This window comes from Mustela putorius, unplaced genomic scaffold (genome assembly GCF_011764305.1).
Source record: "Mustela putorius furo isolate JIRA1106 unplaced genomic scaffold, ASM1176430v1.1 tig00003988_pilon_pilon_pilon, whole genome shotgun sequence".
NCBI classification, from domain to species: domain Eukaryota; kingdom Metazoa; phylum Chordata; class Mammalia; order Carnivora; family Mustelidae; genus Mustela; species Mustela putorius.
The window spans coordinates 2,369,009-2,391,195 of NW_025422127.1; the positions used below are offsets into that span (position 1 = coordinate 2,369,009).

Genomic DNA, 22,187 nt, shown 5'->3' on the forward strand with positions numbered 1-22,187 from the left:
TCACTTCTTCCCTCCAGGGACACACTTAATGAATCAGTCCGCTGGCCACCTGGGACCTGAGCCCCATCGCTGGCTGCCCCACCTCCACCCCAGTCTCTCCAAACCCCGCCAGAGCTCAGCCGGTCAAGGAGGCCAGAGACAATTTCCCTTCTTTTCCATTCTTATTATCTGCATTTGCTAGCTCCAAGGAGCCTGAGGAGGGGGAAGGGGGCGAGGGCAGTCAAAGTACAAGTCCTGTGAAGGCCAGGAAACAGGGACTCACCCACACTGAGCAAATGTTTGGAAAGTCACTTGTTTTATTAGTGGTCAAAGATCCGAGGGTGGGAGGAAGCTAAGTTCTAAGGGAGAGGAGACTGGAAGAGTGTGGGAGAAAGGTTCTCTTCAAGGGCTCTTCAGTCTCTGAGCCCCATCCCCGGGATCAGAGGGGTTGGACAGGAGATTCTCTCACAAACACGGGTGGGCAGGATGGGCACTGGTCCAGGAGAAGAAGCTGCTGTCTCCGCCTTCGGCCCCCACCTCCTCACTATACGGTCACTTCCAGGCCACAGCTGCCTTTCTTCTTGCAGCTTAGCTTGCCATTTCTACCGCCCTCAGGGCCCTGGATGACCTTGACAGTCACACTGCTCTCCTTGAACCTCACTGAGAAACTGGAGGGGGAGCAGGCAGAGGGGCAAAGCTAGTACCCCCATCCCCTCACCCTACTCCCGTATTTTCATGATGGCCTCCCCTCCCCTTCTTGAAGGAAGCGCATCTCTCCTCCCCTTGCATCAGAAGACTCAGGGCCCCAGACAGCTTGGGTGGGGAGACTAAGAAGACCTTCGAGGCTTGCCCTGACAGAGTGTGCTTCGGTTTCTGACTACACGGATTTTTCCGGTCACAATGACCAACAGCTTGGTCATCTGCCCCCAAGATGGCCCTCAGCCCCAGCTCATGGCCTTACTTCTCAGTCACGGTGACTGGAAGCTGCTTCTGTGTGGCATGCAGCACAGCCCGGGACATTCTGGTTAGCAGTTCAATCACATGTTCGCTGACCAGCAGGAAGTCCCCTTTGGAGCCCACTGATGATATCTTAGGAAGGGGGAGAAAGAGTGAGGACGGGATTCCTTTTTCCTCCATGGGAGCAGCCTGAGAGGCATGGAAGGCCCAGAGTGAGAGGTCTGGGCCCCATCGCACCCAGCCCACCCCAACTCCATGATGCCCACCGCCTTCTCCAGCCTAAGGGCCTGCAGCCAGGGAGCTCTGATACCTCACTCAGATGTAAGCTGAAAAGCCCATCCTTGAAGCTGGTGACTGACACCCCGGCCACACTGTCCAGCCCAATGACAATTTTGGGCTGGGACTTCTTGGTGTCTATGAGAATCACATGCCCCTTGGTCAAGAGAAGAATTCGGGAGGAAATCTAGGGACAGAAGAGGAAAGTGTGAGGAAAGGCAAGGATGAACCCCCACCCTTCCAACTCTGGAGCAAGCTCCGGGGAGGGGTTCAGGATGCGGGCCTTCACCTTGCCATTGCCACGATTGACCTTCTTCACAGTCTCTGCCATCAGAACAGGCCCATCTGATCCGTTCGTCAGCTTCTGCAGCTTGGGGTTCCCTTGCAGCCCAATGTAGTCACCATGGAATGGGATGGGGACACTGAGGACACATAGGAGGTACATGGTGGAGACCAGGTCCTTATCACTGACCCCCAAGGCCCTGGGCCTCCCCGCAGTGAGTTCCCCTCTTAGTCCTCCCATGCCCCTTTCCCCATCCTCCACCATATCTTCTCTCTCAGTGGTTCTCAGAGCGTGGGCCACGACCAGCAGCAGCGTCCCCTGGGTACTTGTCAGAAAGGCAAATTCTTGGGCCCACAGCCCCAGACCTGCTGAATCAGAAACTCTGAGAACAGGGTGCAGCCATATCTGGGTGTTATCAAGCCTGCCAGGTGGTGCCTACGCACACCCAAGTTTGGGAACCACTGCCCTATCCCACCTGGGGGATGCTCCTTTGCTCGTGATGAGACTGACTGTGTGGGGTCTGAGGGGCTCTCACCTCTGGGGGTAGGAAGCCTTCTTGCCCTTGAACAGTTCACTGGCGCAAAGCTTCTCCCTCAGAATCTCTACCTGCTTCGGGGACAGCCGGTCCCGGAATTTCTTGCACTGTGGGGGGAGGGGCAGGGGCTAAGCTCCCGGAGGCAGGGGGCAGGCCTGGGGAGGGTGGATGGGAAGAACACTGAGAAGTGGAGAAGCAGAGAGACAGCAAACAGAACAGGCTGGAGGCACTTCAGAGAGGGCAGGGGCTGGAGGAGCCCTGGGGCCTGAGGGCCTCTGGGGGAGAGGGTTGGAAACAATCAAATGCCAGCCCTAGGAGGGAGGGCTATATGCCCAACACACAGCGCAAGGCCTAGTCTAAACAGGTGGTCAGTAGGTATTTCCTGAATGGAAGAACACTGTGCTAAGTGAAATAAGCCAGACATAAAAGGACAAACGTATGACTCTACTTATATGAGGCCCCTAGCACAGTCAAATTCACAGGGAAAGTGGAGTGGACATTCCGGGGCTGGAGGAGTGGAGAGCGGGGAGTTATTGCTTAATGTGTACAGAGGTTCAGTTTGGGATGATGAAAAAAGTGTGGAGATGGAGATGATGGTCTTACAACGATGTGAATGTGCTTAATGCCGCTGAACTGTACTTTAAAAATGGTTTAAACAGCCAATTTTGTTATGTATGCTTTTCCCAATTAAAAAAAAAGCGGGGGACGGTGACGGGGAGTGGAAGAGGAGGCAGACGAGGAAAATCAGGAGGAGGAGGGAAAGAGAAATGAGAGGTGCCACGCTGGGCCCCGCTCACCTTCCAGCGGTAGAAGAGCTGCCGCAGCTCCTGGTTAGCTGCGTGGAAGCACCTGTAAGGGGCAGCCGGCCACGTGCTGTCCAGGACGTTGGTTGATGGCAAATTGTCCTTCAGCCCCAGCAGGAACTTCTGTGTCTACGTGGGGAGGGTTGGGAGTGGACTGATAAGAAGGAAGTTCTCCCAAGAGGCAAACTCTCCCCTAGATCCTGCCACACAAGAGGAGGGAGACCCCCCCGCCCCCAGAGCAAGAAGCACCAAGTGGAGTGAGGAGATGGAAGGGAGTCCCCTCCCCGATCTCTTTTGGTGTCAAGTGTAGGCTGGAGGCTGGCCAGTAAGAGTGTGACCGGGAGACTGAAGGGAGGGAAGGGTTGGTTCCAAGCAGAGATTTGCTGCCCAGGGTAGGAGAGGTGAGAGGAACCAAGGTGAAAACTGGCCTCCATGTTTTGACAGTTCGCTCCTGTACCTTCCTGTTGTCTTGGTTCACAACTGCCTACCGTTGGCCACCACTATCAGCGGGGGCCGCCTCCCCTCCTCTCTGATCAGTCCAGCCCAACACCTCCACTTGGCATTCAAAGTCTTCCACTTAGAGCCCAAGCTCGTGCCACAGGATCCCTGCACTCTGCTGGCACACCTCTCAGACAGGACTCCTTGTCACGCCCTCTGCCCATCCCACGTGTTAGCTCTCTGTGCCTTAGTCCATGCTGCTCTCGGCTCAGCTCTGCCCACTCAGACCCTACCCATCCTTTGAGATGCACCTCCATACCTAAAAAGACTAACATTAATTAGATACACTCATCCAACAGCAATGCATACTCAAATTTCTCCTAACGTCCTTTATAAACTTCTAAAAATGTTCTTTTTAGCTTTGCTTTTATTTTTCCTGTTCTGGGATCCAATCAAGTTTCACCCATGGCATCTGTTTACTCTCCCCAAATAAAGAACAAGGATTTTCAAGTCTTTATATCCGAGGGAGCACCGAGCACCCTGTTTGTTTGTGGGGTAGAATTATTGAAGATATGGAGAATGGCTTGATGTTGGGGTGCCCAGATGGCGCCATTGGTGAAGCAGCTGACACCAGCTCAGGTCATGATCTCAGGGCCTTGAGATCAAGCCCCACATCGGGTTCCTTGCTCAGCTTGGAGTCGGCTTCAGGATATTCTCTCTCTCTCTCCTTCTGTACCTCCCCTGCCCCCCTCCACCTCACTTGTTCGCACTCTCTTCTTCTAAAATAAATGAATCTCTTTAAAAAGATTAGCTTGATTTTGAGCACTTCTAAGTTTTCAGAATATTTTTTTTAAGATTTTATTTATTTATTTGACAGAGAGAGATCATAAGTAGGCAGAGAGAGAGAGAGGAAGAAGCAGACTCCCTGCCAAGCAAAGAGCCGGATGCAGGGCTTGATCCCAGGACCTTGGGATCATGACTGGAGCCTAAGGCAGAGGCTTTAACCCACTGAGCTACTCAGGTGTCCCAGTTTTCAGAATTTTTATGGAAAATTTTTATTAAGACATTAGGTTAGAAAAATTTAAATAGGAAAAGGCAGTGTACTCAGTATATTGCTGTAACTCTGCAGGAATTATCCCAGCTCTTTGATATTTCCACCACAAAGGTCTAGCAGCCTTGGTCTAACCGTTAAGTTCCCGGTCCTTGGTCAGGTCTAGTTTGATTTAATTCAATGAACGTTCCTAAGCATTTCCCACAATCCCCCATGTTCTAACTGATGTGGAATCTCTGAGTATTTTCTCTTTTTAATTATTTTTCTCTAGATCTAGAAAGTCTTGCCTTTCCCCTTACAGCCCTCCTGCCCTGGGTAGGCCGGGGACCGTGTGGGGAGACAGTCTTAGGCAGGCATTGAAACTCTGGAGACAAACAGTGTGTATCCCAGCTCTCTTGCCCTTACCACCTACAGGACCCCTCACGAGTTAGTCAGCCTTTCTGGGCCTACCAAACACAGGAAAGAAAAGGGTCTACCTCAAGAATTTTGACAGCATTAGAGTCAATTCATGTAAAGGGCCTAGGGCATAGTAAGTTTTCAAAAAATAGTAGGTATTCACATTAGTTACAGGCAAAGCAATAGCAAAATACAAACTCGTCAGAAACACTGAAGGGATCCATGCCATCTGGCCCTGTACACATGCTTCTGTAGGGGCTGTGGTTCACTGAAATACTGGTCTAAACCCAGCAGCTGCTGGGGTGACATTCAGCAGATGCCTGATAATATGCAGATAAAAGAAAAGGTAGAAGAGGGGCCAGTCAGGAGATAAGAGTTGAATCAGATTACTGGCCTCAGGGATGCAGCGAGAGAGCACGTACTCTAGGAAAGCAGACAGTCTGGGGCCATCGTGATGGAGCCCCTCTAGGGCAGGAGAAGGGGGACACAGCAAGGGCTCAGGGAGACAGTGAAGAGGCCCAGTAAGGATCCCACCTCTCCAACAACAAAGGGGAGCTCCAATGAGTGTATCCCAGAAGCATAATTAGTAAGAGTCCTAACTGTCAAAAATGGAATCAGCAGAGGTCAACTCTGCTTTACCCCAGCCCTCTGTCCAACATGTCCTGCTCTCAGTCCCTCTCTTTGGCTTTTTGCAAGGCGTCGCTGGAAGTGCTACTCTCTCCCTGTCTGCTTTCCCTTGCCGCTCCTCAGAAGCACCATTGCTGTTGGATGGACGTCTCTGGAAAACACTCTCCTCTGTTCACTTTCCTCTCCCTGGAAGCTGCCCAGAGTTTGAATGTCCTGGCTTCTTCCTGCCACCTGGACCCAGATCCTCCAGAATTAAGATCTCTCCTGAGATTTAATTTTGGACTCACTTGCTATGGTTTCAGAAGAGGTGGAAGGGAGGATTCCTCCACTTTCACCCCAACCCTAAGATGGATCTTGGAAGGCTGAGTTAGTTAGCCCTGTGTGTGTCCTCATGGTGCTCTTCCAGAAGGCTCAGCCTCTTCCACGGCTGTTAACCACCCAGCCCATCTCTTCCTGAGCCTATTCACCACGGATCAGTCAGTGAGTGTGCTGGGAGCCCTTCTGGCCACAAGGTTGCCAGCCGTGTCCGCTCAGGCCAGAACACCCTCCCATTCTGTCCCTGGGCCCTGGGACGCTGGGGCCTGCTTCCTGCTGGTGGCTGCCCCACTGTCTTTTACCCCCCGACTTCAACACTAAGTAGGAGCAGATGGAAGAAGCCCATTGGGGGGCAAGCCTTCTCAAACCACTCATCTTCCTTTTCCAAACCTGTGCCCTCCCCACAACCCTCCACCTTCCACCCCCAAACCCACCACTTACTATGCTGTTATAGATGAAATTTGACAATGTGAGGGCAGCCCCTGACCGGAAGTACTTTCGATAATCCTTGCGGGCCTGGCAGGGACATAGGAGAAAGGAGTCAAAGTAAAAGAGAGACAGTTAGACCTAGATGATAGAAGACAGATCTAGAAGAGGTTCTATATTTTTCTCCCACACAAAGAACACAGTAAGATAGAGCTGCGACTGTGCTGCAGGGAGAGGCAGACGGGTTGGCCAAGAGGAGGGCCCTCCAAGCTACAGGCAGAGCTCTGTTACTAAGTCAGGGACACACCCCTGCACACAGACACAACCCCCCCTCCCCACCGCGGCCACCCTTCCAGACCCACGGCAGCAGATCGCACAACGCGCAGGTGCAGACCTGACCTCACAATGCACTCCCTGCTCCACTTTCTGCCCTGTGCTTGGCACAATCAGGGAGAAAGCATGTGGGGAAGGACCTGTGTTTGGGGAGGAGGCCCCTCTGCCCTTCCTGGTTACCTTCCACCCTCTCACAAAAGCCTGGATCAGCAATACCGATGCCTTTATCTTCCCGTATTGTTTCTTTTGCTGCAGAAAACAACAGGACTGTTAGAAAGAAACTCCATCTCCTGAACCAGCTGTCCCGCTTCCCAGTCTCTTATAAGAGCCAGGGGGTGACCCCTGGGGAGGGTGGTGGTAAGCGGTACCCTGCTGCCCCGAAACCAGGCGGAGATGACGATCTGACTCTTGCGCATGAGCTGGTAGTGGGCCCGGCAGCGCCAGCCCCGGTAGGTCTTCTGGATGAGCGTAGCGAGCTGCTGCAGGCGCAGGCGCCGCTGCTCCTCCAGGAAGAACAGCTGTGGAGAGTGGAAGGGGGGTGTGTGTGGCGAAAGGCTGGCCTGGTGGCACCCAGGGCACCTGGCCTTCCCAGCCAGTGGTGTCCTCATTGCTCAGTCACTCCCCGAGCACCTACTGAACTCTATCTCAGGCCTATGCTAGGTTTGGACGATTGGACACAAGGGGCACATCCCCAGGACCCCCAGGAGTCCCACCCCAGCCAGAGGCACTCGGAGTGGGCTATGCAGGCCCCTATCTGCCAGGGCTCAGGACAGGGGCGTAGCCCAAGGATTCAGGTCCCAGGCATGAAGTCCCGGCTGAGAGCAGACTACCTTACCCACCATCCGTCCCTAGTTAGGGATGCTTCCCTAAAGCCCGGCCTCTCACTGGGGGGCTCTCCAACCCAGCTGCCTCCCACCCCCTGCCAAACACAACTGCCTCCTCCTACTCACAGTCTTGGGGCTTCTAATGAAGATCTTCGTCTTCCCAAAGGCCAGCTCCTCTGAGGACAAGCTCAGCTCCTCCACGACCTTCTCAACCCCCTCCCTACAGGAACAGATGGGGAAAGCTGCCCAGGTGCATCCCAGGGAGGGTCTTCTTTTACCTTTCCCCAACTCCCTCTACCCAGGGAGAGGAGCTCTGGGCTTGCACAGATTTCAGAGCCCCTGAAAAGTGAGAATTCATTTCCCCAAGTATCCATTCATGGACCTTTGGGGATTTCCACTGTCTGCTCCCTCCCTGGCCCAGATGGTCCTTGGCTGCCCTTCCCTGCTCCCCTGTCTCCCCTAGGGGTCTTACCGGTCTTCCCCATTCCAGCGAGGCCAGGTGCTCCGGCTCAGCAATCGGTATCTTTCCAGGAAGGGCCCGTACCTCTGGCGGTAGGCGTAACCTGCCCGTCGCACCCGCACGTTCTCTAGCAGTCCCAGGTACCGAGTCTGGATGGCCACCAGCTCCGATGAGAACTGACCTTGCTGCTGATGCTCATTGGGCTTTATACACCTTGGGGTGGAGGGGTGCAAGGCACAGGCTTCAGGAGCTTCACCTTTGCAAGTGTGACCCATTCTGGTCTCCAGAACCCTGTTCTGCACACATTCCCCCGAGTAGAAACATTTCAGAGGAAGTGAACACACTGGCCTTCCCAGCTTCACTCACTGAAGCACAGTTCCTACCAAAGTCTGATGCTCTCCCTGCTCCAGGACTCTCAGCAACTCATCTGACTTTGTTTTTTATGAGGGAGGGGCCTCTGACAGCCCTATTCCGGAGATACCCCCCAAAAGGACATTGTGCATGGACACTGCATGTGTCATCACATACAGTGCATTTCCTATGTGCCCAGCATGTCACCTGATGTAGTTGGGGTTTTTGGAATACAGGTTCTTCATGAGTATGGCCACAGAATTCTTGAACTGGGCCCCAGCAGTTGGGGGGCGTTTGAGAGATGTCTGCTTGGGATCTCCCTCAGGGAACAAGGACCGAAGGAGGGGGTGCCGGGCCTTCCACATGGCCTCAGACAAGTCCCGGAAGAGTAGGTCATTGTTCTTATCAATGAAGCTGTTCACGTTGTAAGTCACCTGTAGAGAAACAGCTGTTGGTCTGGAGGGCCCATGACCTTGTCCCAGCAACTGGTGCTCCCAGTCTCAGCATGACGTATTCCCAGATCTCATCTCCCCGTAGTTTCTCCCCCATTGCCTTTCACCTACGCCCAGCCCTGGTCTCTACCCTCCAGCCCTGCCATGTCACCTTGCCCGCATAGTGGCAGATACGGAAACTGCTGAGGCCCATGGTGTGGTCATAGTGGCGCTGGGCGTTCTGGGTGACTTTGCTCTCATAGTGATTGTGCTTGGAGAAGAGCTGGTTCAGCTTCGCTAGGAAAGTGGTGTCACTGACCACCCCAGGCCGTAGGCACTCCTCGTCCAGCATGGCCAGGATGCCTCGCTGATTCTGGTCAGGGAAACAAGATCAGCCCAACCTAGGCCAGGGCCTCCAATATGTCCACATCCTCACTGCTGTCCCTCTGCCCCTCATCCTTTGTCTTGTTTACCATCTTTACCAAGTGGGGCAGGGAAAGGCAGGTGGGAGAGACAGGGCAAGGATATTCAGGCAGTCTGGAAGAGGAAGGAGGTCTCAGAGATGAGAGAAGAATAACTCACATGCTCAATGAGGTTGCAGATAATGCCATTATCAAAGTAGTCCACCTTTGTCCACGGTATGCCCTGGCAAGAGGTAATGCGACAGGTCATAGGAGCAGGTCCAAGACAAGTCTCCGAAGAACTCATGGGACTCAGGCTCCCTTCAACCCATCCCACAAAGGACTCAGAAAGCCCCATAGTTAAGGGGGTGCCTGGTGTGATTTCTGTTTAGGTCCCCATCCCTCCAAGGTTTTGATGGAGAATTTGTGGGGTGGGTAGCTGGACACGTGGGAAGACCCAAAGCAGCTGTGAGGGACAGGGAAATGCTTCAAAGTGCCCTATAGGCACTGTGGGCTGGAGAGGGAGGTGTCATATGTTGAGTGAAGGCTGGGCTAGGGGTTACCCCACTGTGGCAGTAGGGAAGGGTCCCCGAGTATGTGGAAGAGAGAATGGCTACGCTGCTCTCACAAAAACCTATAAGCCAAAGTGCACAAGCCAACTTCATCAAATAGCAGACCTAACTTAATACATCTTCAAAGACTTACATCAGTGCTTCCCGAACTTGGATCGCAGTCATCTGGAGGGCTTGGGAAAACAGACTGCTGGACCCCACCCCCAGGCTTTCCGACTTAGCATGTCTGGGACAGAGCCCAGGAATCTGCCTTCCTAACACCTGATGCCCCTAGTTTGAGAACCACTAATCTACCTGATACTTTGGGATTGGGTAGTTTTGTTTTTGTTTTTGTTTTTTAAAGCAAGAATGGGGGTGCCTCGGTGGCTCCATCAGTTAAGCTTCTGACTCTTGATTTCTGCTCAGGTCTTGATTTCAGGGTCACTTGTTCTGTGCTCAGTGTGAAGTCTGCTCGAGATTCTCTCTCCCTCTGCCCTCCTCCCCACAGCCCCCCACACACGTGCACACTCTTTCTCTCAAATAAATAAATAAAATCTTTTTAAAAAAAGATTTGTTTATTTGAGAGAGAGAGGAAGTGAGAGCAGGAATAGGGCAGAGGAAGAAGGAGAAGCAGACTCCCTATTGAGCAGGGAGCCCAACACGGGGCTCGATCATGACCTGCGCCAAAGGCAGACACCCAATCGACTGAGCCACCTAGGCGCACCAGTAAATAAATCTTTTTTTAACAAAGGCAAGAATGGTACAGAAGAAGACCCAAAGATAATTGCTCCCCACCCATCAGGTGTGGCTCCTGATTCCAGGGCCACACCTCCCAGGCTCAGGCCATTCCCGGGTATGGGCATGTGGCAGAGGAACACAAGCCTCTCTTTCTTTTTAGGGATCCTTAGGGAATCACAGATCTTTAGGGAACGCGTAGTAGAATTAAGTAGAGTTGCCCTCGTACTTCATCCCCAATATGCCTTCCTCAACTAGTTAAATGAAGTATGAGATCCTTACAATCCTAGTAGCAATAAAGATGCTTCTTTGTTTACCGATACAGAAAGATCTCTTGTCAACTGAGAGCACGATGTGCAGCAGATTGTATTCACTGCCATTTGAATAAATTCTGTGGGCAAATGTACTTATGGATTTGCTTGATTACATATGAAACACCTGTGAAAAAAGGGCCCCTTCAGTTGGCTCTAGATGGTAGGAGTTCTAGGAGGCTGGGGACAAGCTGGGAGGGAGCTGAGCTCTTCTTTATGAGCTTTTTAAAGAAGTTTTTGAATTTCGAAGCATGGGAATGTGTTCTCCATTTGATCATTAAATTTTTAAAATAAAAATATACAAAACAACTAAGAAAAAAAAATAAAACCTTTCCCACACATTGTGGCCACATTGCCTGAAATTCTGCCACAGCGGATCCCTGACGGCTCCCGGGCAGCATCCCTGGGAGGGTTTTGACGAGTGAGACTCTCAGCCATTCACACTCTGGGGTGGGTTAGCTCAATCAGATAGCTTTTCTCACACCTAGCCACAGAAAACAAGGGTTCTGGGCAAACAGGGGAAGGAGTGTGGAAATGTTGAGCCATGGGGCACTTCTGGGGAGGAAGTCTGGGATCAGAGTGCCACAAGAGGGGAGAGTGACATCAGCCAGGGCCCCAGGAGACAAAGAATTCTGAGATGTTAAAGAAAAGCACCAAAAGGGATGTGGTAGGGTGATGAGGGCAGGAGAAATGGCCCTTCTAAATCTGGTTCACAGTGCGCTGCAGGCCACGCACAGTTGTCACCGCACCCGCGTGAGGTCTCCCCACACACACCCCTCCATCCCTCTGCCCCTTCCCTGCATGGCCTGGGGTGGGGCGCAGGGGGCCTGGGGGATGGAGAGCAAAAACCAGGGCTTCTCGGTAATGCTGGACTGCACCTGTGCAAGGGATACTTGTTGTCCTTTGTGTTCCCATCTGGGGACAAGTGAGAGGAAATTGTGATGGGGGAAAAGGACAGATCGGGCACATGCCCAGAAGCAATTTCCGAGAGGGTAAGCAGGGGAAGGCTCGGCGTACCTCCCTCTCATACTCCTCTTGCTCCTCTTTCAGCGTCATCTCGATGAACACCTGCTGCAGCTTCTCGTTGCAGTAGTTGATCACAAACTGCTCGAAGCTATTATCCTGAGGGAGGGGCCCCGGGCAGAAAGGGAGCCACTCAGCCCAAGTCCCTTTCTGCCTCTCTGCCCTACGCCTCCCCTCTCTCACCACCCCCTCCCCAGCCCCGAGTCTACGTGCCCCAACCCCGGGGAAGCAGGGTGCTGTAGTTGGGCAAAACTCGCTCACCTCTAAAATTTCAAAGCCATAGATATCCAGGACCCCCATTACCTTCTTCTTCTCCCCAGTGCCCACCTGAAGAGGAGGAAAAGAGAAGTCTGAGGACGAGCCTCCTCTGCAAACCAGGCCAGGCCCTTCTGGGGCAGAGGCAACTGGAGCAGAGGGTGAACAGAACTCAGGTGAGCTTGACCATGCTGGGAGAGGACTGCTGTGATTTTATCCTCCTTCCTCCTCTGCATGGTAGAGGACAAGTAGAGGGAGGAATTGAGGGAGGAAGGGAGAAGTGAACAGATTCTAGGCTGGTGCTCCCAGGGAATGAGGCAGGAAGACGGTAAGATCCTCTCTGGACAATAGCCATCTCCTAGATTTGTAGGGCATTTTACAAAAAAGTCTACGTTCTTACTTCAAGAAACCTCACAATAACCCTAGAAGGTGTGATTATTCCCATTTTACAGATGAACAAATCAAATTTCAAAAGAGCTAAGCATTTACCCAAACCTAGATTTAAATCCTATTTTTCTCAGCTGCCTTTCAGTAATAGCTTCTGAATTGATGGCATTTCATGTACAAAAAGCTTTGAATACTAGCTCCATTTTGATCTAATTCACATTCCATAAAATTTACCCTTTAAAGGTGTATGATTCAGTGCTTTTTTTTTTTTTTTTTTTTTTGGTATATTCAAAAGGTATATGACCATCCCCACTATCTCATTCCAGAACATTTTCATCAGCCCCAAGAGGAATCTTGTCCCCACACCCATTAGCAGACACTCCCCCCTTCTCCTCCGTCTACCCCAAGCCCCTGCTAAACATTAATCTGCTTCCCATCTCCATGGATTTGCCTATTCTGGACATTTCGTATAAATGGAATCATACAAAATGTGACCTTTTGTGTCTGGCTTCTTCCACTTGAATGTTTTCAAGATTTGTCCATGCTGAGCATGAATCAGTACTTCGTTCCTTCTTAATCTCCCACTGGATGAATATACCACATTTTGTTTATCCACTCATCAACTGGGGGACATTGGAGTCGTTTCCACTTTTGGGGTAGTATGAATAATGCCTCTCTGAACTTTTGGGTACAAGTTTTTATGTGGACATCTGTTTTCAAATCTCTTGGATCTATATCTGGGAGTGGAATTTCTGGGTTATATGGTAACCATGTACGTAATTTTATCCAGTCCTCACTAAGCCCTGTGAAGCAGGTAGCCATTAGTGTCCAATTTTCCAGATCAGGAAACTGAGGCTCAGAATCTCTGAAACAAAAAGGTCACACAGGCAGTAAATAGGGGATCCAGAGAGTCAAACCCAAAAACTAGAGATGTTTCCACAACAACACACTACTGGAAGGAACTGGACCCTATGCTTTTTCCTTCTTCCTCTGCTCATCTCAGAACCTAAAGTATGGGGATGGTGACCAGGGCAAGAAAGGTGAGGCAGACAGGAGAGTGTTGGGAGCAGAGAGCCACCTCTCACCTTGATGCTCTCATTGATTCGATTCACGATCCAGTTGAAGAGGCGGCTGTAGATATTCTTGGCCAGAGCATCGCGAGCATACTGAGCCTGCGGGCAGGGCCAGCTGGTTAGGGGAGTAGCCACAGAAGAGTCCCCAGGTCAGACTCACCCCATAGGGCTCTTACCTGAATGACATTCAGTGCAGTGACCACCTTTTCTTTGGCTGTTTTCATGGTCCTTGAGCACAAAGCTTTCTCTAGTTCCTCTGATTTCAAACCCATCATTTCCCCAATCTCCTGAATTCCTAGAGTGAGGAGGAAAACACAACATGGCCTGAAAAGAGGGCTTTCCTCCCAGGGGAAGAGGGCTGAGAAGTGACACTGCTGGGAGACAGGGGTCCCTGGGTCTTGCTGGGGATATCCTTATAGCCCATCCAGAACACAGCCCAGGAGGAATTTCTGGGGAGGAGGAGGAGGACAGAGGGAGCTCTGGACACTTTGAATGCATTCTTTACTTCAGTAGGACAATCTCCCGAAATGCTTTGTAAAAACTCCACTGAGATTCAGAGAGGTCCCAGAATCTAGAACTATCGAACTTCAAAACCTCATTCCAAAGTGTCTCACTGGGAATCTCCAACAGTGTGTCTAGGGAAGAGCTCGGGAATGGGCAGAGGGGGACAGAATCAGAGTGAAGTAAGTGACATGGAAGTTGATGGAAGAACAGAAATCGTAGTAGAAGATTTGGGAGCTGCTTGGGGTTACCAGCAGGGTGATGCAGACCTCTCCCATCCCGAATGCCACTTGCTGATATCCCATTGGCCTGGAACTCATCTGCCAGCTCCACATTCCCCAGCTTCAGCACGAGGGCCGTCACCTCAAGCACCTGATGAATCTCCTCCTCCGAGAACCCAATCACAGCCATTGCACTCTTGATGAGAGAGCAGAAATCAGAAGCTGAACGGTGGTGGCAGTTCAATGCATCCCTTCTCAAAGCCAAAGCCTGGGCTCAGGGGCTGACCTAAGGGCCCGCCCCGGGCACCCACCTGTACGGCCTTGAAGTTGGAGGTGTCGTCCATGCCGTCCACTCTGGACACTTTCTGGTTTAGATAGGTGTATCCACTTGTGTCCCGCTCGAGCTTCAGGGCCTCTGGGAGGGCCAGTGCGAGGGAAGAGGGTTAGTACGCAGGCTCCCAGGAGGCTCTGGCCTTGACTCTCACAGCCCCTGACCTAGCTTGGTATACTCATTAATTCAAAAGAGCCATTTTTGTTTTAGACTTTTCCCCTGCCTCCTTTGTTTGGGGATCACTAATTCCCATGAGAATAAATGAAAATTTTAAGCAGTATTTAGGGTTTGGGTGTTCTTAATCCAACTTTTATGATTTTATTTCTTTCCAACTTTTATGAAAGAAAAGACTCACTCCATTCCTCGTCTCACCCTCAGGGTTCTAAACAATGAAAACAAGCAAACTCTCAATCCTGCTCAGTTCTCAGTGTCTCTGAGAGGACAAAGGTGAGGAAAGAAGGGTGAGCACCTATGTCCCACCCACTCCAAGCCTCAACACCTCACCTAGGCCCGAGTTGGCCCATTCATTATTTGTTCATTCAGCACGAACAAAGTGTCAGATGCTCTGTTCCCCAAACCTGACCCCTCTTCTGGACGCTTCTCTCTGACGTGGGGCTGAGCCAAAAGTCTCTCTTGTGTTCCCCCCATGGTGAGCCTCTATCCCAGCCCACAACATATGGGCTAGGTTTTGCTTTCTTCTGTCTCTCCCACAAATGAACAACTTGTGCGTTGGGACTGTGTTTTTCATCTTCATATCCTGTGTGCCTGGCTGCCATATACAAACTTTTTTCTTAAGAAGAAATGAATCAAGGGAATGGTCAAAGCTGTTCACCTGAGGCGGGAAGGAGTAGGTTAGGCATGGAGCTTGAAAGATACCAATTAGCTATTATTTACCCGATCTGAGAATCAGGGAATATCCCTCAAACCAGAGTGTAAGGGCAGCTTCCCCTGAGATACAAATTTTGAAACAGGAACCTGCTAAAGAGGGGTGTCTGGACAAAGAATGAGTCAGAAAGGCCCTGGGATGATGACACCAGGGAGGCCCTGTCCAGCCTTGGCTTCAATCAATCGTTGAACCAACCAGAACAGGACACTAGTGCCTATGATTCAGACAACCCGAACACAACCAAGACTATGGAGCCAGGAAGGAAGTATGTGAGCTATAGGGGCTCTTGAACCAGGGAGACCTCCCCAAGGGGTAAGGAGAGAGTCACAAGTCGAGTGGAGAACAACCAGAAACCAAAAGGGTAGGTCCTTGGGGGCCAGACACCCACAATGCTCACAGCTAGAGGCTGGATTGGGAGGCAAACACTGGCAAGGCCTGAAGTCCCACCAGACTCCATGGTGCTCCCCACCCAGAGCCACCTCGGGTCGATCTAACAACCAGGGCTCCCCTGGACAAGGCAGGGTACTCCATGACTAGTGCTCTGACAGCCTCCAGCACAGGCCTGTGACACTGATCACACTATATTTTGCTGTGTTCCTGTTCAAATAGCTGTCATCCCTGGGAGACTGTAAGTTCTTGAGGACAGGGTCCATGTCATCTTACTCAACTCTGCACCACTAGAAGCCAGCACCATGTTCGAGCACAGAGTTGTTTGATGAATGAATTCATCAAAGTTCAAGAGTTGTTTGATGAATGAATAAGTGAAACCTCCATAAAACCATCTAAGAAGAATAAATCAAGGACAGGGCCTGGGTGAGGCAGATGTAGACCCAGAACAGCTTCTACTACAGCTCATCAAACATTCTTGAACACTTAGAATATCTTGCCGGATTTTCTGCTGAGCTATCGATAAAGCCCTTTACACTGAAGATAGGAAAGGATGATAGATGGAAATAAGTGTTCCATTTTTGAAGCCAGCCTGGGGAAGCAGGAACCCAAGCAGGACAGAGGAATAAGAGGCCAGAAGGTTTATTCCTAGCAATACAATCCCAGAAAAAGAAGAGAACATAGAGGTCAGGAGATTGCTCCCAGCAACGAACGAGTGGCTGAGATTCAGAGTGAGGAATGCAGGGAGAAGAAGCCTGAGGGCTGCAGAAGCCCAGAGGGGATGGAATGGAAGTTGGGCTCTTCGGCCTTGTCTCTGGGACAAACACATACTCAACAGATGGGCATCTGCTCCGGCCAGTAGCTGATAGAAGATGTGGAAGTTCCTTTCTCCTTCAAGCTGCTTCACCACTCGGGATTTCTCCAGCAGATCTGGCAGCAGATTAGAAAATAACATCCTGAGGGGCTGGGAGATGTCACAGCTTCCCTCTAGGTCGACCCTCATCACTGGTGTTCTGAGGACTTGGGCAGTCTCAGTGGCCGACTATTCCTTCCTAAGGTAGCAAATCAGCAGAAAGGGACACCGTGGGGTGGGGAGGAAAAAGAGGTGGTGAGCAGAATGGGGATACATGTTCGGGGAGCCTGGGTTCAGTCAGTTAAGAGGCTGCCTTCAACTCAGGGCGTAATCTCAGGGTCCTGGGATCGAGTCCCACCTGCTCAGCAAGGAGTCTGCTTCTCTCTCTCCCTCTGCCCCTGCCCCCAGCTTGTGCATTCTCTCTCTCTCAAATAAAAAAAAATAAAATCTTAAAAAAGAAAAAAAGGAATAGGGAGACACGTACAGTTTGTGATGACGCCACCAAGGGGGGATCCCTTGAAGTCGAACTCGATATCCATGTATTTTCCCTTCAGAGACCAGAGAGAGAGAGAGACTTGGCTTCCTCCTCTTCTCACCACCCTGTCCGGCAGGGGTCTGTGCCTCATTCCTCCATCTCAAGCCCCCACACCCTCTCCTCCCAGGCCAGGGAGATGGTCACTCACAAATCGAGAGGAGTTGTTGTTGCGAATGGTCTTGGCATTGCCAAAAGCTGCAGAGATGGGGAGAGGGGAGGGGAGGTGACTGAGGGGAGGAGAGGGGCTCTTGAGAAGGGGAAGGAGGAAGGTCTTCCAGCCATCATGCCAATCCCGGACTTTTCAGGGTGAACAAGAACAGGGTAAGAGGGTGTAGGTCCAAGTGTCTCTGGGGCCCGTGGGGAGGGGGTGCGGGGGCAGAGAAGGCAGAGACCGGAATCCTCACCCTCCAGCACCGGGTTTGACTGAAGCAGCTGCTCCTTCACAGCGTTCACCTGCTCCCCTTTCCCACAGACAGCCGCCACATAGGACATCACCAGCTTGCTAGCCTCTGTGTGAGGGAAACCTTCACATGGATCCCCACCCCCCCTTAACTCCCCTCAAGTCCAGCACCTCACACCCCTCACAAGCAGAAAAGCTGGGGAGGCATTCCTGGGGTGGGGCAGGGCCTGGCCTGGCTGGGAAAGAGATGAGCGGGGAGCTGGAGCAGTGACTCCACGCCCCCTCCACCCCCCCCCCAGCCCCCAGCCAAGGCCCTCACCGGTCTTGCCGGATCCGCTCTCGCCGGTGATGAGGATGCACTGGTCTCGGTCTCGGTCCCTCAGTGACTGGTATGCCACATTTGCCAAAGCATAGCTTCGGGGGGGAGGAAGCAGGTGATGACTAAGGTGGGGCTAATCCAAGACCCAAGAAAGATGGAGAGATCTTTCTCTCCATCTCCAGCCCCCACAGTCATCTGCCCTCCTCACTTGGATTAGACTGAGCAAGGGATAGGTCTAGGAAGGGGCTTCCTGGGACTGGGGTGGGTGGGGGGTAGGGAAGCTGGAGAGCCTCCTTCAGGAGAAAGGATAGAGGAAATCAGGGTGTCTCGCTCTCAGGAAGTGGGGGCCCTCTCAGCCTTCCCTCGGTCCCTTTACTTACATATGGGGCTTCAGCTCATAGAAGGTATAGTCCCGGTATTTGGCAATGAACTCCAGGCCATAGATGGGCAGCTGTTGGTAGGGATTCACTGAGATCAACACATTACCAATGTAGGTCTGGAGGCAAAAAAAAAAGGAAAGAGGATGAGCAGGGCTGGGGTAGGGGATGCTGGGAGGGGTGGTGGGAGCACAGGACAGTTCTAGCCACACCCCCGCAGCCAGGGGCACCCACACCCACTCACATAAATCTCCTTCTTTTCATAGCGCAGCTGGAGGTTCCTGAGCAGAGGCTCCTGTTCCAGGGGTTCCAGGAGCACCAGGTCCTCCACCCCCACAGAGCCTTCCAGTAGAGTCATGTCTAGAGGGGCTGCTGGTCCTGGGAATAAGGGAAACAGTTGGCTGAAGTCTGCTCAGCTTTAGGGGCCAGTAACTGTGTGAGGGGAAGAGGGCAGAAGGAGCTAAGAGAGCCTCCCCTCCAGCTCCTGGCCATAGAGACCGTCCTCAACCCAGGGAGGCCTCTGGACTACGCCAAGCTAACTGTGGGAAGCTGTGAGAACGCTCGCCAAGTGGGGAGAATCCCCTGCTCCCTGGGCCAGGGCTGGTGGGGGTGCGGCAGGGGTGGGACAGGACCACCTGCCTTTGACTGGGGTAAGGAAGGCACCCAGCAGGCAGCAACCAACCCCAGGGGAGCACGGCTGCGCTTCCAGGAGAGCAGCCTGGGGAGGAATGGTAGGCTCTGAAAGCTCACTCCCTGTCTGTCCACCCCCAGCACGGAGGCCCTGGCCAGGGTCCAGCCTCCCTGACCCTCTGCCCCCAGTTCTCCTTCTCACCTCCTACCTCTTGCAACCTCTAGTTCAGTCACCCAGCCCACCCACACTTAGTGCAAACATCCTTGCGTAGGTCCCTCTCTTGGTGATGGTGAGATTCACCTCCTTCTTCTTCTTTTTTTTTTCCTTTCAGATTTTATTTATTTATTTGACAGATAGAGATCACAAGTAGGCAGAGAGGCAGACGGGGGGGGGGGAGCAGGCTCCCTGCTGAGCAGAGAGCCCAATGCAGGGCTCGATCCCAGGACCCTGAGATCATGACCTGAGCTAAAGGCAGAAGCTTAACCCACTGAGCCACCCAGGCACCCTGAGATTCACCTTCTAAATGGGGGCCAGATGAGATGATTGGTGAGTTAGAGGACATGACTTAGAGGAGTTCCTCCAGCAAAGATTAGAATACCCTAAATAAAAGTGAGGTTGGTTTCTCCCACATCAATTAGCTGTCATGATCCCTCCATGTGCCTCCATGGCTATCCCTGTTTCCATCTCCGGCTTTTACACCCATTGCTGTAACCTTCCGGCATGGACTTTGCCCCAGAGGGACACTCCCAGCTTTTTAGTAGCTGGTAGGAGTGGGCAAGGAGGAGCAGAGTTATTGTGGGGCTCTGCACACAGTGAGCACATGGCAGGGGCAACCTCGGGAGGAAGCCCGGCCCTCCTGAGTCTTTCCTGCGGGGCCAAGTAGGTGGGGTGGCCTGGTGCAGGACAGAATCATTAGTATAATGGTCAGGGCTACTCCCCAACAGGAATAAAAAAGCCACATCCTCCTAGTCTCCAGCAATGCTGAACCTGGGCGGGGGAGGGAAGGGAGGTAGAGATGGAAGGTGGGGCGGGAGGAGAATGCAGGCGGCCTTCAGCCTTCGCTCTGCTTTCCCCAAGTTTCAGAAAATGAGAGCGCTTGTCACTTCCTGGAAGGACACAACTGCAAGAGAGCAGTAATCATGACAAAAGCAATCTCTAACAATCAGATACCACAAGCCAGGCAGGGCTCCAAACCCTACATACCACGAATTCATTTGATGCTTACAAACAATATCCCCATGAAATAGGTACTATTATTATCCCACATTAAAAAAATAAGTTTTTAAGTAACTTGGCAGGCAGGGGTGAGCAGGAGAAATGGGGCTGGAGGAAAGCATCTTCTTTGGATTTGGATTGGAGGGGAGTGGGAATGTGATGGGGGGGGGAAGGAAGCTGTCCCCAGATAGGGCACCCCTAGATGGGCAGAGCAGTGACAGGCCAAAGCAAGACTCACCGAACACTGGAACTAGGGTATAACTTCAGTGTCTCTTGGAGAATGGTGAATGAAATCCCAGTTGGACGGGAAGGGGGCATAGGAGTCCCAAGGCCCCAAGGGTAGAGAGGTGCGTTCGTTAACGGGAGCTGTCCATGGTGTTGGAGAGGCCAGGAAAGAGGTTGCCCTCCTCTTGCCAGTGTCCACTCCTCTGACCTTCTACAGTGCTGCCTCCTCTCGCCAAGGCTCCCTATGCCAGTCAAGCCAGGAGAGGCCAGAGACGGCTGCTCAGCACAAAGTCCGAGGCCGTTCCTGCTGAGGGTGTGGCTCGATTAACTCTTCCCAGGCCTGGAGCCCCAGAGGGAGATGCTTAGTCACATGAGAAAGCCCCCTCTCACACACATACATATACTGTAGGTAGGAAAGGGTATCTGGCTGGGCTTAGCTGAAGGGCTCAGGTAGAGCTGTTGCCCCACCCCCCACCCCAAATTTGGAAATAAGAGCAGGAGTGGAATTTATAGCCAAGGAAAACTTCTCCAAAAGTCAGGAATTTTGGTCAAAGAGGAAGGCAGGCTGGAGTGTCTTCCCTAGCAAAGAAACAGTACTTCTCTCAAACCTACCTATCTTATTGGGAGTCAGAGGGTATTAAGGACATTACTTGGGGAACTAAGCAGACAAAATCCCCAAATTCCCTTCCCGCTGAGTCAGCCCCCCACAAACAGACCCAAAGACCCAGGTAGTGATACCACCTGGCATTTGTGTACATGTCAGTTTCATGGACTCCCACATGTACCAGTCATCTCCAGGAATCACATCACCCTGTCAGTTAGGCAGCACAGCTACTCACTCCATTGAAAATGAAAATTAGAGGCAAATACTGAGGTCCCCCAGACAATATGTGGCAGAACCAGGAATAGAATACAGCTCCCTGACCCTAAGTCACCCATAGGGTTCAGCCCAAGTTTTGGTATTTCTGATTTTTAACCTTCTGGAACCTGAATGAGACCCTGAGACGCTGCTTCCCAGCACTAGCCCAGCTGTAAACAGCTGCCTCCAATAGGTAAGAGGCTTATACAATTTTCCTGGGTACCCTCTCAGCCACCCAGGAAAATTCCTCAACAACAGGCTCCGTCTGCCCACCATCCTCTCTCCCAGGCATGCACAAAGAGCAAATGGGTCATTACACACACTTAGCTGGAAAGAGACTCGATCCTCCAACTCCCAGGCACAGCTGCTTGGTTCAAGGTCCAAACTCTACTGCTCTCACAGAAGCATTCTGCATACGCCAGGCCCATCAGCAGTTCCATTATCAGCCTCCCCGTACATGATTTATTGATCTACTAGATATACCCAAAAGGAGAAAGAGGCAAGGGAGAGAGTGAGCAAGCCAAGCGGAAGTGCCATCAGCACACTAATCCAGGTGTATGTGGACCACAGACCCCCTCTTTTCTGTGGAGGAAACAGAGCTAGGATGAGAAGCCACTTTCCCACGGTGTGATCCCAGGAACCTCAGTCTGGAATCCAGGTCTCTGTTCTCCAGGCCAGGAATCTGTAGCTGCCCACAGTGAAGGGTTTATCTGTGTGTCCACCCACTGACTCATTTTCTGAGTGCCTCTTATGTGCTCCATGACAGAAGGCATCACACAACGGCATCAACATCACAGCTGGGGTGACCAACCACCCTAGTTTGTCTTGGACCTAAGGCAAGTCCTTTAAACATGGGAACTTGAAAACTAAAACTAGGAAGGTTCTGGCCACACTGGGATGAATGGGTCACTTTAAATGGATGAGGTATGAATACACTTCCAAGTCCGTGGGGATTTCAAAATCTGTCAAAGCATTCCTGGGGTGATGGAGTGGAGGCGGCCTGGGGGATGCAGGACTGGGATCTGATCTCCAGGCAAAATTCAAGTAAATGGAGCTGCTGGTTTTCCTCCACCGCGATTCTGAAACCCCCTTCCTCTTCTCTCCATTAAATTTTCTAGTCTGTATAAGGGGCATGAGGGAACTCTGGGGGCGATGGAAAAGCTCTATATCAAGACTACGGTAGTGGTTACACAACTGTCAATTAACTCCTTTTGTCAAAAGCCAGC

The 22,187-nt window shown here is 51.9% G+C and overlaps 1 protein-coding gene across 2 annotated transcripts; it reads right to left on the minus strand.

The window, feature by feature from the left end:
* Positions 1-276: 276 nt before the first annotated feature.
* On the minus strand, positions 277-20,378 carry MYO1A (myosin IA). Of its 2 annotated transcripts, XM_004773169.3 has the most exons (28): positions 20,116-20,366; positions 18,276-18,409; positions 18,035-18,150; positions 17,655-17,749; positions 17,340-17,444; positions 17,084-17,130; positions 16,885-16,948; positions 16,379-16,477; positions 14,255-14,358; positions 13,992-14,139; positions 13,398-13,516; positions 13,234-13,320; positions 11,768-11,833; positions 11,501-11,605; positions 9,068-9,130; positions 8,658-8,858; positions 8,262-8,488; positions 7,716-7,916; positions 7,370-7,463; positions 6,788-6,937; positions 6,600-6,668; positions 6,102-6,176; positions 2,828-2,962; positions 2,031-2,137; positions 1,502-1,634; positions 1,247-1,399; positions 941-1,068; positions 277-647 (listed from the first exon to the last, which is right to left on the minus strand). In XM_004773169.3, exons 2-28 carry the CDS (start codon positions 18,387-18,389, stop codon positions 524-526), a joined length of 3,129 nt encoding a protein of 1,042 aa, XP_004773226.1. In that variant the 5' UTR covers positions 18,390-18,409; positions 20,116-20,366; the 3' UTR covers positions 277-523. The 2 variants fall into 2 exon arrangements, with proteins under 2 accessions (XP_004773226.1, XP_044927623.1); XM_045071688.1 differs by lacking the exons at positions 277-647; positions 941-1,068; positions 1,247-1,399; positions 1,502-1,634 and adding an exon at positions 1,717-1,860 and having other exon boundaries at positions 20,116-20,378.
* Between the last annotated feature and the right edge of the window lie 1,809 nt (positions 20,379-22,187).

What these genes read in the sequence shown, in the direction of transcription:
- MYO1A (XM_004773169.3), bottom strand. Translation starts at nt 18,389, where the DNA reads ATGACTCTACTGGAAGGCTCTGTGGGGGTGGAGGACCTGGTGCTCCTG. An exon ending in TATGAGCTGAAGCCCCATAT is followed by an intron (nt 17,750 to 18,034) that starts GTAAGTAAAGGG and finishes TCCCCCCCGAAG; the next exon opens with CTATGCTTTGGCAAATGTGG. An exon ending in ACAACAACTCCTCTCGATTT is followed by an intron (nt 16,949 to 17,083) that starts GTGAGTGACCAT and finishes TGGTCTCTGAAG; the next exon opens with GGAAAATACATGGATATCGA.